Below are 14,777 nucleotides of genomic sequence, written 5' to 3' on the forward strand. Positions count from 1 at the left end.
GTGTGAGCTGAAACTTGAATACTAAGAAGAGGCCACATGGGAAGATTTGGGGAAGAACATCTCAGAAAGATTCGTACCAAGTGAAAAATCCTCGCAGTAGGGAGGAGCTTGAGGTGTTTAAGGACATGTGGGGGAGCAGGTGCTGCGAAGACTGGGTAGAAGATGAGGGCAGAGAATTGGATGAAAGTTTAGAAGTGTTATCCTGGCTGCTGGGAAGTCAACAGAGATAAATAAGGGAGAGTAAATGAAGACAGGCTGGTTGCAGGCAGGAAAGGAAGGTGGTGTGTACTAAAGGGGTGGGATAGACACAGGAGGACAGTAAATATTCAGGATATGTAGCTGAAGCAGAATTGACAGAACAGTCTTCTGGATTGCATATGTGGGTCAGACAAAGTACAGGAGCAGGCTAAAATTTCTAGTGGGTCTGGTGTTTTCTATATATTCTCACTCTTTTGTATTGAGCACTAACTTTATGTCGAAGTGTGTTATATGCATTATCTCATTTAATCCATCCAGTTCACTCTACAGATAAAGCACTGAGCCTCCAGAGTATGTCCCTTGTCAGAGTCACATGCTAGTCAAGCAGAGCCGGTATTAGCTCAGTTTCCTTGTCTGTGGGCTTAACTGCCATTTGGCTTTTCCATAAAAGTTTGACTTTGCAACATTTGTGATAAATTTGGCTCTCTGGGTTGACAGGGAAGCTCGTGACTCATCATGCTTTCTGGCCTCTAGCCTGAACTGAGCCAGATTCTATGGGAACTTTCATCCTAGTCTAGGTCAAGCCCCATTCTTAAGGCTCATTCTTCACCAAAAAGAAAGCACGTGTGTGTTATCAGACTCGGCTCTGGGGTTTGGGATGAGTTCTGTTATGTGAGACTGGTAGAGAGCTTGAAAATTGAAAACTGGTAATGAATCAATTTGGCAATGAACTGAAAGCTGGCAATGGATCATGCAGGAAGGTAGGCCATCATACCCATTTGGAGAATTGTACACCTTGTGTTCTAGAGAAACTAGGGACTAAGAAATATCTAGCTTTGACTCTTCCCATCACCCAGATGATGGGTGGAGGGAAGAACATGGTCACCCTCGCCTCTCCTCAGCATTGCCAGCCAAAAAGCATTGGGCAGCTGTGGGAGATCCTTGGTGCCCCTAAAAGAAGCTGGAGTCATGACACACCAGGTCCTAAAAATCAGTCTCTAGACAACCATGAAGGCTCAAGTGCTCTGCAGAGCAGACAGTGGCTGTCTTAACCTCTCTGCTCCCTTCCAGGCTGAGGCTCAGACCCAGAAGACATGAGCACACCAGCTTGGAGACCAGTCATGGCTCTGTCTTTCTCTAGAAGTGTGACTTTGCACATGTTTCCTAACCTTTCTGACTCCCAATTTCATCACACAAGAGCTAGTATTCAGTATTTGATTCACATAATAGCCACATAGGTCTTAAATGTATTGAGAACCTACTATGCACCAGACTCTTTGCAAAGCAATGATACTACATAATTTTTAACACATTAAAATTAGGTTCCTGCCTTCAGACTGTGTATGGATTTTATTGGTCACCTACTATAGGCCAGTCACTTTATAGACATTATAAGTAATTCTCATAACCAGCTAATATATTAATTTTTATCTCCACTGGACAGATTTGGCAATATAGGCTCAGAGACGCCAAATAGCTGGTCAAAAATCACACATATCTTTTCTCATTATATCTGTCATGGAAATAGGGACATGAGGCCTGTGTTACTACTGTGTTCCATAAAGAGTCTCTCTTTGCAAGACCCAGTTCCGGTGTTCAGGATAGCTTGTATTTAAAAGGCAGATTGTGCTCCAAAGCCCACCACAGTTAGCAGTAATCAAGTAAAGTCTGCTGAAGTTACCTTTCCAGGCTGGAGCCTCCTGAGTGGACCAGTATCCATACTGCAGTTTCCTTAGAGGGGTAAATGGCCATAGGGAAGAAGCAGTTCAAATGCTAGTCTCTACCTGCTGTGGAGCCACAAAATGCTCAAGGAGGCTCAGACTTTATAAAAAGAATTAGAAGTGACCTCAAGGCCCCACAGACTTGCACCGGACCCGTTCCAAGCTTGCCCACAGCCAGGCACCTGAGAATAACCACTGGGTCTTCAGCTAGCTGCCCTTTCTACCCAGGTCTCAGGGCCAGCTTCCTCCTCTCTAAATAATGAATTAGCTCATGTCTGGGTTTGTAAATAAAGCATACTCAAGAGAACCAGCATTTCCAAAGTTGCTTACTCAAAGGAGGATAGAGAAAAAGCAGAGTTTGAAGTGGTTGTTTGGCAAAGTTAATCTATAAATGCCAGGCCACAACCAGAGAAAAACTTACCCTGACAGTCCCAGTTCTTCCTCCTCAACTGTGAAACTTTGTCACCAGGCAACAGGAGACTCGCCTGGAGTTAATTAGCATAGTCTTAATGCCAGCCTGCAAGGTGAAAGAACACAGTAGCTGAAAGGGTCTCCAGGGTACCCAAACTTCCCAGCAGGCTAGTTTCCTCTGTGTGGCAAGATTCCTGCACGCAGTAGGAGGATAGAAGACAGAGCGGCTTTCCACGGAGACAGCCAGAAGTGGCCATTGCTAGCCGAGAAACAAGCCATGTTTGTCTCTTTTAAGAAACAAATATCTTACTTCTATAGCACTGAGTTCCATGGGATATCTTCTACTTCCTTGTAATTTGTCCAAATATTTTTTCTGGTCTTTGGTTTTTGAGAACGCTCTTTTATCTGTTTATTTGAATTTAATTATTTCTTGCAATTTTCTCTATCAATATTATGTCAATGCTGACATGTAGTTTCTTAAATCTATATTGAATGAATGTGTAATATTGAATTTGATGGACTTTGCTTTCTCCGTTATTTTCAATTTGGCACTACCATGAATAAGGCTGTAATTAATATATTTGTGCCTGTATAGTCTTTTTGTTCAGATTTCTTTCTTTAAATTAAACTTCTAGAAATTGAGAAAATTGGCAAAAAAGGATAAATATTGAAATTATGCAAATAATAATATTGTAGAAAAATTAGAAATGCATCTATACAAATTAATATTAAAAATACTCTAAATTGCACTACTCAGATAGAAATAGGAAATAAATAAAATAATTAGCAAATAATTTGAAATGCAAAATTAATTCAAGTAGCAAAAATTTTGGAAAGTACAAAAAAGCAAAACAGAATAGTTTTAATTTAAAAATAAAAATATAGTAAATCATTAAATTTGAAATACAGTTAATAATAAAAATTTAAATTCATGAATTTTAAGTACATAAAACAATTATGTACAGGCTTTCCCACTACTATTTTGTTTAATCCAAAACTAAAGTAGGACATTTAATTTAAACAATAAATGGATTTAAAATAATTACCAAATGAAGATAAGTAGAAAATTTTAAATTACCTGGAATCCTACTACTTAGGGTATTTCTAATTAGAATATTCATAAAAGTGCATAATTTAAATTAGAAAATAAATAATATGAAAATCATAAAATACAGATAAGCAAAAATAAAATCAATATTTTAAGTAAGAAAACACACAAGATAGATACATTTTAAAATGCAGATATGTAAAACCTTATAAAATTAAAGCCACTCAATTTCAGCATCTGGAGGTAACTTCATGTTGCATAACTTTCCAGACTTTCAAAACATGTTCAGCACTATGTTTATGGCCTAGGTGTGTAATAGTAATTTAATTACCTTTCTAATGCTCAATATACATAAAATACTAGTTTGTCAGGTATCTATCTGCCTTCTAATCTAGCCAGAACTAAGATTTTTGTTGTTGTTGCTTTTCGTTTGCTTTTGTTTTCTTTTCCTCTTCAGAGGAAGGAGATTTTCTTGGGAGTTAGGGCCCTGGGTCAAGGTTTGGTCCCTGCAGGTGCTCTGCACAGCCCAATGTGTTGGGAGTTCTTGGGAATCTGCTCTGCGCCAGACCTTGGGGTGGCTCCAGCCAGCTAGTGCAAACTTCCTAGTCTATACCTCACTCCCTCACCCCATGCTTCCATTTCTTCATCTGTAAATGGAGAGAATAGCTTTGTGAAAATTAGGCAACAGGCAAAAAGTCTTTGCAATCTGTAATGCATTAGACAATTATTGTTATTATGTCTAGAGCTGTATGCAAGATTTCTACATGTTAGAGAAATGAACAAAGTCAGGAAGTTGTAACAGAAGGGGTCAAATCAATATCCTGTTAATATAGGGGAAAATTTCTAGTTTGCAAAAATGTCTGTCTCTTTATAGATTTCTATTGACCTATGACCTAGATCTAAAAACTAGGCTAACATGAATTTGCTTCTGAGGAGAAGAAAAAAGGAGAGAAAGTGTGTTTCTGCGGCCAGTCTCTTGGTTTCTCATGGAAAACTCTGCTTATGCCACAGACTGCCTCCCCAGCATCATTCAACACAATCTGGAACCTAAACTGGAGCCTCATGCAGGTGAAAAGCTGGGCAAGAAGCCAGCAGATATTTGCCTTGTTTTGGGGCAGAGCCCAAACCCCACTAGCAATCACGTTTCTAGTTTGCCTAGATGAGTGACTTTTTCTTCTCATTGTGCTTTATATTTTCTTGACCTCTCTCAGTCCCTCACTAATTCACTTCACCATGTGCTCATAGCTGTCTCAAAAACAGAACACACACAAGAGAATTTGGAGAGGAGGCAGAATTTTCAAATATGTCCACTTTAGCTCAGGAGCCACAGTTCCCCCGTAGGCCCTCTTTGGATACCTATGGTTGTTTTCTCAGTGCCTAAGGATTAGCCCTAGCCCCCTAGCCCCAGTGGTAAGGAGGAGCATGGGCAGAGACCTCAGATGCCATCCCTTCCTGGGCTAAGAGGGTATGACCTCCAACCAGCTGAGTCCCTTGGCAGAGATCCTTTGGCCTGGCCTAGCCCACCCTCTGAAGGTCCCTCCAGGCTTCTTTGCCAGCCTCTCTAGGGAGGAGGTGATTTGCTAGCCCACGCCTCTGGCTCACTCTGGGGGCGAGGCTCATGGCGGATTGGACTTGTGAGTCAGGTGGAGCTGGTCCAAGGGGGTGGAGTAGGCAACAAGATGATGAGGCAAACCAAGGGCACTGGAGTAAGGAGGGCCCCGAGGCCATGTAACAACATTACTTGAGCTTCTAAAGCACTTCTAGGAGTTGAAGGACATAGAATTGATTAAAATGAAGCAGCATGGATAAAAATCACCCCACCCCTCAAAATAAGTAAGGATTTGAACCCAATGTAGTTGTTGACTACTCGCAAAATTCTGATTGAAGATAGTGTTCTCATCTTTGGAAGTCATCCAGAGGAGCTTAGAGACCTGTCTTGGGGTGGGAGTGGGGTTGATTAGCTGTCCTCTGGGCCCACCATGCTAGGCCACCTTCAGGTTAGGCAGAGTAGCCTCCCCAGTCCTCCCTGAGTTCTTCCGTTCTTCTTGATTCCATCCCAGGTCCCCTTTGGGCTGAACTCCTGTCCTATAGACTCCATAGCAAAGCCTGAGGAGCTCCTCACACTTATTGTCTATTGGGTTGACAGAGCAGGTGATCTGATTGATAGGTGGCACAATTATTCTAAGATCATACAGAAAGATACTCGGCAAGTCTTGACCAGAAGTCAGTCTTCACTCTTACACCACACTCTTTTTCCACTCAGAGTAGGAAAGAATCGACCCTGCTCTGGAACAGCATCAACATCTGCTAGAACTATGCCCACTGAGGAAGCTTGTGCTGGCCTTTCTAGACCCATGATCGCACTTGCACTCCCATCATGCTGTTGTTACAGATATGGTCAGCTGTGTTCGAAGGATGAGGTGACAGCAATTCAGAGTGGTCAAGTGGTGGGGACAGGATTTGGACCCAGATTCTATTGACTCCCAAACCAGTGCTCTTTCCCATGCTGCCTCCCCCAGCCCTCAGAGGGCTTTGGAAAATCAGGAGTCATCTCTGGCACCTTATTTAATCTAAAACTTCCATTATATTGATGGAACAATGTAGTTTGTCAACTCTTAAATGCTTTAATTACCAGACATTTATGAAATCTACATAGACCATTCCAAAAGTTCTGTGATCGCCTTCAGATTAATATGATTTTTTTTTAACTAAAAAATTGAGCTCACCTTTAGTTAGTGTGTTGGCACTGCTGGTAATGACATCCTTTCTGATGGTAACAAAAAGATGGATCTTCCTTGGAGCTCATAGCCGATGAAATGAGGAATGGGATGGTGAAATGCCTTTATCTTTTGCACACCATTCTACCTGGTACAGTGTCACAAAAGATCACAGGTAAAATTCTAGAACCCTTTCTGAAAGGCAAAATGACAGAGGCTGTCTCTCATTTCCTGGACTCTAACAGGCATATTTGACCCCTCTAGTTCCACTCCTCTGTCAAACATCTAAAATGAAGTAGCAAGATAAGAAATTGGTATTTGGTATATGAACTCCACATCCTTGTAGCTCAACTCCACATCCTCAGGAAGGCTCGCTTCACATCCTTTTCAAGGGGGAAAACTCCACGGTCTCCAGCCTCAGTTCTGCCCTTGTTTACAGCCCTCAAAGTGGCCTGCCTTCCAGAACGGGGTAGGTGGCAGGCTCACAGAGAGGGAGAACCAAATCTTCACTTGAGTCTTTGCAAACTAAAGCAAAAAAAATTAACCATGTTTTGCCTTTATTTATTGACATTTGCTTGGATAAAACAGACCAAATAGATAATTTATCTATTGCGGGGAAGAGGTGAATCCCAGTCTGGGAGTTGCTTTCTGTTTGTAGAAAATCTGCCAAGGAAAGAATTGAATGAGGAGGATGGAGACCCTGGGACAGATGATATGACAGCAGTGCTGTGATGGGAGATGAGGTGCTGCTTCTGCTGGGCCATTTGGGCAGCCAGGACTTGTTAGGCAGAGGCCTGAAGGATCCTGGCCCAGTCTATGTGGGTGGAACATAGAAAGCATGTAGGTAGGTCTGTGGGCCCCTGAACAGCACTGAGGCAGAGGGCATGGTTAAAAAGAGGAGACATGATTTGCTTTGGTTTGGTAGAACATCTGAGCAAAGACCCGGTCTTGAGAACAGAAAGAGAGTCTCAAGGAGACAAGGGAAAGAAACAGAACTGGAAAAGTTGCTAAGGGACACCACAGAGGCCAAGGAACTGGCCTCTTCAAATTTCCACTGAGCATTGGGAACACTTCATGTGGAGGGGGTCCCTTCCCCACATCCTCCCCAACACTGCATCTTGGTACACTTCTAAATCTTCCCTGCCAGAGTAGTCAAAGGTGGTTTTCCTTTAGTTCAGTTTGTATTTCTTAATTGTCTTTGTAGAAACCTAAATAAGTATAGCTTTGTAAGAGGTCAATTTGGCAATATGTAGCAAACTTGAAAATGCTCAGACTTTTTAGCCCAGTGGTATCTCTGCCAGAAATTTATCTCATGGAGACACTCATGAAGTATCCAGAGATTTATGTCTGAAGGTGGTCATGGAAACATGATTTGTGGAAACAAAGCCACCACAAGGGCCATTTTACATAGTTCTGATCCACTTATACAGTGGTGTCCTGCTGCTGGAGAAGTGAATGCCATGCTGTTAGCCTGTGAAGCAGGATGGAGTCCTGTGTGGATGAGGAAATCCCATTTATCATCGATTAAAAAAAAAATCCAAAAACTATGTATTGATATGGACAGGAATATTGGAAAAACTTTTCTGAAAACTTAACTGTAGATATTTCTTTAGTGAGAGCAGTAGTTTGGAAACTTATTTTATATTGATGGCCTTCCAATTGTTTGCATTTTTAACTATATACATATATAATACATGTATGTAAATATATTCACATATATTATATTCACAAGGACAAAGAAGGCCAAGATGTATCTGTGAGAAATTCGTGTGGGGTATGAGGCCCCTGAGCCTGCTTCTGGATGTCCCTGGGACTCTCCACAGGCCTCCCTTAAGGCAGCAGCATATTCTGGCATCACATAAGTGTGACAGTGACTGCAAGAACCTAACCTCCAATAGGGTGGGGTAGGGGCAAGAAGAGCTCGGATAATAATCTTGTGTCTGGGAGAGCTACCATGTGTCCTGGGAATCTGTGAGTCTTCTGGATGCCCTGGCCCCACAAAGCTCCAGAAAGTCTCACCTTTTCGCTTGCTCATGCCTTGAAATATTTGGTCAATGCCTTTATTTTCTGTCCTACAGGAGATACCCTGGCTCTGATAAGATGATGCTGCAGAGGTGGCAGGTACAGTGACCCCCTCAGAGGACTCTGAGTCTGAGGAAACTCTTTGGAAAGGCAAATCGGAAAATAGTTGAGGTCCCAGAGATGGAGAAAGAAAGCATGTGGAAGTGTCAGGAGGGATCTTGTTTTTGTTTGTTTGTTTGTTTGTTTGTTTTTAATTTACCAAAATGTCCCAAATAATTTAATGAAAAAATCTCGGTGATTAAAGGTAATTCTTGAGTCTTGGAGTCAGAGCTGGGTAGTGTGTGTGTATGTGTGTGTGTGTGTGTGTGTGTGTGTGTGTGTGCGTGCGTGCGTGCACACGTACACATGCCCCAGGTGCACGCAATGCTCCATCATTGAAGGTGTATACATATATATAAATGGTCATAACTCAGGAGGACACAGGCATTCACTGTGGCTCCCAGATGGGATGAGTTGACTTTCAGCCTAGGGCTCTCAGTGAAAGGAAGGGACTCCAAGAGGGCTAGTCTTAGAGATCACATAGCAACAAAAAGTAACTCTTGGTCACTCGGGAGCAGGCCAAGGAAAGGAGAGACCATAGCATGCTGTCCCGCATCAGAGATGATATGGGACTGTACTGGACTGTTCATTCACTAGCTGGCCTTGGTGAACTTTTCCTAGATGCATTCCCTGTCTCTATCCATGACTGTACAACTGAAGACCCTAAGAGTGAGTGTCTTCTCAAAGGAAGGGACAGGGAGAAGAAAGTTCCTGAAGTCTCAGAGGAGGACAAGTCATTCAGTCTACTGGGGAAGGCCTCTTTCTCTGTGACTGTAAAGTCCTCCCAGCTTATTTTTTAAAATCATAACAAGGTCATCAGTAAATTTACCCACAGCATTTGTGCTTTTATTTTAACTAAATTTTGAGTATCACATCTAACAGTTAACACAAACGAGTGCTTTATCCTTGGCTGTGGGCTGCTGAGCTATATATATATACTTTCTGGCCAGCTTTGCTTCCAGACTCTATTTGCTTCAGATCATATTGGAATGAGTGTGGCCTCCCTGAGGTAGCCTGGCTCATGCACAAAGTGCACAAGTAACAACGGAAATGTGTATTGCCTACTCTCACCTACACAGTGAGGGTCTCCTGCAGAGGGCTAAGAGGTAGACCCTAGTGGCCCTCAAGAAGATGCTAAATGTGTTTGGTTTATTTCCAATTTGTCTCTTCTGGTAGAAAAGGGATATCAGCAATTTCGAGTATCTCATGCACCTCAACACCCTGGCCGGGAGGACCTACAATGACTACATGCAGTATCCAGTGTTCCCGTGGGTCCTGGCCGACTACACCTCACAGGTACGGTGTTCACATGCATCCATGCTATGCAGGCATTCTGAGGCTTTCTGACTCTGATAACTCAGTGGTCCTCAACATTTTTGGCACAGGGACCAGTGTTCCTATGAGAATATAATGCCTAATGATCTGAGGTGGAGCTGAGGCAGTGATGCTAGCATTGGGGAGCGGCTGCAAATACAGATAAAGCTTCACTCGCTTGCCTGGCACTCACCTTCTGCTGTGCAGCCTGGTTCCTAACAGGCCATGGACCTGGTACTAGTCAGTGGCCTGGGGATTGGGGAACCCCTGTGATAACCAGAGCACCCTAAACAGCACACAGAGTCTCTGCTGCAAGGTTCAGTCCACCTAGCTGAGGCTGCTCCATGCTCAGTTCCTTGACCTGGAGGAGGCTTCTGAGTCCAGCTGTGTGGGTTCCTGTTCAGCCCCACCTGTGGAAAGATATTCTTACCTGTGAGATAATCAACATGACTAGGACAATTGCTAACATCTGCCTCAGAGGGCAACTAATGCTCATCTGCTGAGATAACTCCATGGGCCAATACTGGTCCTTCAAGTGAGGTGGGCCATAGAATTTGTTCCTAGAATCAACATGTATGTTGGGATGTGGGAGGAAAGAGAGAGAAGAGAGAAATACAGAGACACGGAGACACGGAGAACAAACGCTCCTCTGTGGCCCAACTTCAGTAACTGAGATGATGGTCTGTGCCCTGTCCCCAGTATCTGGACTGAGACATGTGGCAATAGGGGAGGCCGATGGCAAGACCAGATAACTCACTTTTTTTGGCTTCTGTCCCTGGACCTCATCAGGCAGTGGAGAGAGGAGGAGGAAAGCTGACACAGCTGGACCAAGGTGACCTCATTCGGGGAAGACTAGGCTATGAAGCAGGACCTGAGGTTCTGGCTGTCTGGAGGTGTGTTAGGCTATGTGTGTAAAGGGCAGAATGTGGCTGGGTCCTGGGTCAGACTAGGCTTGGCCAGTACTGCCTTGGGCTGCTTCAATGGCTGACCTTCAGGATGTGGGAGAGGGGGCCTCAGTCTTTTGTGACCTCCTATCTGCACTTAAAGACATTTAACACAGAAAAACTTTTCTCACCAGCCATATGTTGTTTCTCATTGCAGTCATGGTCACCTGAAGCTGAGGTATTTCAGAATTGAAACTTGCAATTCTCAGGTTTAACTTACATTTTACAAAGCGCTGGTTTACCAACCCCTTTTGTTTGCCCCAGATATGGTTACTCACCGCATTTAAAAACCGGGAAATTTCTTCTCCAAATCTGGATTTTCAGTATCTTTTGGAAAATCAGGAGATTTGGCAAATATGAAGCCCAGTTCTGCCCCAGCAAAATTGGCTGTAGCTGAGTGTATCTCCATACGTGCCAGCACTCAGGGTTCTTAAGAGAGCTTGCTTCCTTTTTTGCTCCACCTGGCTTCTGCAGGCATGAGATGGTGACAGGCCCTACTCCCCAAAACTGTGGTATTCACTGCTAGTGTAAAGGAAGCAGGGTATAAATACCTTCTGCAATGACATGGAAATCCAGAGAACATGTGGCTCCTCCATTATCACACAGAACATCTCTACTAAAAGAAAACATTGAGGGAACCTGGCCTGAAAACGCTTCAGGTTTTCACTGTTGTATATTCCCAAGGGTAGAGGGAGGAGTGTGGTTACATGTCTTCATAGTGCAGAAGGGAGTGGGCCTCCAGAGTTATGAGGCTGTCTCTCTCCTTTCCTTCACAAACAGATGACTTCTCACTTCCTTGAAAATCAGTTTGATTCTAAACAAGGACCCTGAACTTTTGAAGCAAACTGCTCCAGGAGGGCAGTGCCAGGTGCCTCATAGACAACAGGAAATCTTTGGAAAGTCTCTTTTCAATAACTGGTGGTCATGTTCTGATTCGGGTCAACTTGAAACAGGTTCAATGTGAACTCAATCTTTCCCTCCTCTCATTTTCCATCTCCTTCCTATTAAGTCTTTGTGGATCACTGGCTCCAGGGCCATAAAACCCCAGCATGCCTGCTAATCACCAGATGGGGTCAGATGAAATGATAGTAAACCAATAAAGAGAACCATAAAACTAAAGAGCATGGCTCCTGAAGTCTCAATGGGGCACATGAGGGTCTAGGGGAGTTAATTCCAGCTGCACATCTGCCTTCTAGACATTGAACTTGATGAATCCCAAGACTTTCAGGGATCTTTCGAAGCCCATGGGAGCCCAGACTAAGGAAAGAAAGCTGAAATTTATTCAGAGGTTTAAAGAGGTCGAGAAGACTGAAGGTGAGTAGGTCCCAGCTTGATTTTTGCCTGCAATGTTCGTCTGAATGCCTAAAAATCATAGCCGATGATTATTTAGGCCATCACCTAGCCTACAAATAGTTACACTTGAATACAGAACTCCCTCATCCAGTGATCTACACCCTGGCTGTATGTAAGAATCATCTGGAGAACTTTTAAAAGATACTGATGTCCAGGCCCCATCTCTGGAAATTCTGATTTAAATAAGTCTGTGGTGAGGTGCAGCTAGGTGATTCCAGCATGCAACCGGTACTGAAAGCTATCATCCTAAGATCTCATACCTCCATATCTAGGAGCAAGAAAGGCAGAGAGAAGTAACATGTGTTCAGTGCCTTCTATATTTTAGGCACAGGCAAACCTGCATTCATATGTACAATGGTCCTTTTCACAGAGGACACTGAAACTCTGAGTTCAAGCAACTTGTTTGAGATCATAGCCTCTAAGTGGCAGAGCCTACATTTGTGTGGTTCTAGAATCTAGTTCTCAAACTTTGTTCATCTGCATATCACCATTACAAATTTTGCCCATTTGCATGCCTCCTGTGCTCTTTTCGCCTTAATAGTTTTCTTTGGGTTTATTCACTTCTTAAACTTTAATGAATTTAAAAAGTTTTCTATCATGCATTTGATGCTAGCTGTATTGGTTTTCTCAAACACTAGGAAATAAACATATAACTATTAAAATAAAGAAATCCATCAATGAACCATGAAAACTTCCCCCACGAACCAGAGGTAGCACACTTCAGGAAGGCTCACTGGGCCCGGAGTCCTTGCCTTTGGTGTGTGCAGGTTCTCGGCAGGATAAGCAGGCTCCTGCTGCATCCCAAGCAGCCCCAGGAGGCCACATGGCCTCTGCCAAGGGCCCTGCCTCCCACTTGTGGTGCAGATGGGAGGAGGTGGGAGGGGTGGGCAGGCCCTCCTTACCCTGATATCTCCTCCGGAGGCTAAAGTTTAATCAATATGACCTCTCTCAGTCCTTTGCTCTTCCTCCGGCTGCCGGGCATTGCTGGGTCCTTTTCACAGACACAGGCCAGAGGAGCATTAGATCTCACCAGCTGTGCCCCAGCCAGGGCCCTTTTTGGCACCATCCTCTTCCATCTTAACCCAAATGTGCATTAGAGTTTCACCTTGAATTTTAGCCCTTGTACAAATATATCTAACCACGTCCCAAACAATTCTGATGTAAAGGACTCCTGCAGGACACGAGGGCGGGCTTTAGGCTGAGTATGGGGCTGGCTGTCAGGAAGCTGACTAAACAAATATTTGGAGCAGCTGGCTCAGGCCTCTGCTGACTGTGCTGCTTGCCAGCTCTGCCACTCACTGCTGGCATAAGCAAGTCTCTGATTTGCTCTGGTCTTCATTGTGAGATGGAGATAATGAATAGCATCAACTCACGTGTGAACTCGGAGAGAATGACAGAGGGCACACAGCAGACGCAATGCTCTACAGGTGGCAGCATCACTCATATTCTCTGCTGGAATGATCTGGCCGTGGTGCTGCTTCTGCCTCCGTGCTCCAGCTCCACCAGACCCCAGATGCAGAAAAATGGAGAAGTTTATGCCTCTGCCAACAGTGGTCCAGTTCCCTCTGGAAATGAGGAAATTCATGTCCTCACTTTCTGGGATGGCCCTGAGTTAACGAGCCTCCCCTTCTCTGCTCTGTGAGCAGAACACCAAGGTTCTATTGGCCTGCAGGTTCTCTCTAAAGCAGGGCTCATCGTTGTTGCTTGTGCTTGAGCAGTATATAGTCTGAGTATCAGCCGCCTATCCCAGGACAGGTGGGAAAAACACCCAAGCATGTCCTTTTATTGCAGGAGACATGACTGTCCAATGCCACTACTGTACTCACTATTCCTCGGCCATCATTGTTGCCTCCTACCTGGTCCGGATGCCACCCTTCACCCAGGCCTTCTGCTGTCTGCAGGTGAGCTCCCCACCTTACCCTTCCCCCAACCCTTGCACATACACAGCCGTATCTCACAGACTAAGAGCTGGGCTTAGATGAGGTAGGGACCCCCATGCTAGAAATCCAGTCTTCAGCCAGTGATTCCCACTTGATGCTGGCTCCAGGATTCTGGTCCGCACAGCCAAGTCAGGCTGCTTTTTATCAGTTATACCTGTATGTCTGCTCCACAGTCCTGCAAAAAAGACTCTAAAATATAAGAAATGAGAGATATGGGAGGAGAAATTTAACATAAATAGGTTTTAGTAGAAAAGCAAAAGCAGGAGGTTTGAAGATTTCCTTGAAGGTAGGTGGTCAAAGATTATAAAAATAAACACGAAGAAGGAAAAATGAAAAGACTATCACTTGTGACATCAGAATACATAAAGCTATCCTAAATATAAGCTGAGAGGCTTAAAAGGGCAAACAAAATATATGAATACTGAAATGAACAGCTAAACAAGAGAAAGAAACTAATCAACTTGCCCACACATAAACTAACAGACCATCATGCCAGCTTAGGATTGCCAGATTTCACAAATGAAACTACAGGACACCCATGTAAATCTGAATTTCAGATAAATAATGATTTATACTAAAAACAAAAAATGTTGTTTATCTGAAATTCAAGTTTAGCTTGGCCTCCCATGAGCTGGAAGTGAGCAAGTCTGACTCAGCGTGGACAATAGTGTCCAAGGCATGTAGGATTGCTGGGACAATGTCCCTCATGGGCAGCAGAGAATTTTTTTTCCTCTTCCCCTTCTAACGTTATCCCTGGGATCTTGCTTCTTAGATTACCCCAGGGATACAGCTTTTGACTGCGGGGGGCCATTGGGTAGCCCAGCTGCAGCCAGCTGGCTTGGCCAACTCCACAGCAAATATAGCACATGACCCAAGTTTAGGGCCTGATCTGATTCAGGCCTTGCAAAGGTCCTAGGGAGAGGAAGGCATGATCATGGTGGGTAGCAGGCCACATAATATGGACTTGTTCTGACAGCAAAGCTTCATCAAGAAAAAACATGAATGCCCCA

General features: G+C 43.9%; 1 protein-coding gene across 6 annotated transcripts in view; it reads left to right on the top strand.

Moving 5' to 3' along the window:
• Nucleotides 1-14,777, top strand: part of WDFY4 (WDFY family member 4) — a 288,917-nt gene that overhangs the window by 238,847 nt on the left and 35,293 nt on the right. For all 6 annotated transcript variants that reach the window (XM_011355393.2, XM_011355394.2, XM_011355392.1 and 3 more), the window contains 4 exons: nucleotides 8,174-8,216; nucleotides 9,393-9,512; nucleotides 11,671-11,788; nucleotides 13,619-13,728. In XM_011355393.2, the coding sequence (XP_011353695.1) occupies nucleotides 8,174-8,216; nucleotides 9,393-9,512; nucleotides 11,671-11,788; nucleotides 13,619-13,728 (391 nt within the window). The remainder of the gene's footprint in view (nucleotides 1-8,173; nucleotides 8,217-9,392; nucleotides 9,513-11,670; nucleotides 11,789-13,618; nucleotides 13,729-14,777) is intronic.

This window comes from Pteropus vampyrus, unplaced genomic scaffold (assembly GCF_000151845.1).
Source record: "Pteropus vampyrus isolate Shadow unplaced genomic scaffold, Pvam_2.0 Scaffold20, whole genome shotgun sequence".
Lineage (NCBI taxonomy): Eukaryota > Metazoa > Chordata > Mammalia > Chiroptera > Pteropodidae > Pteropus > Pteropus vampyrus.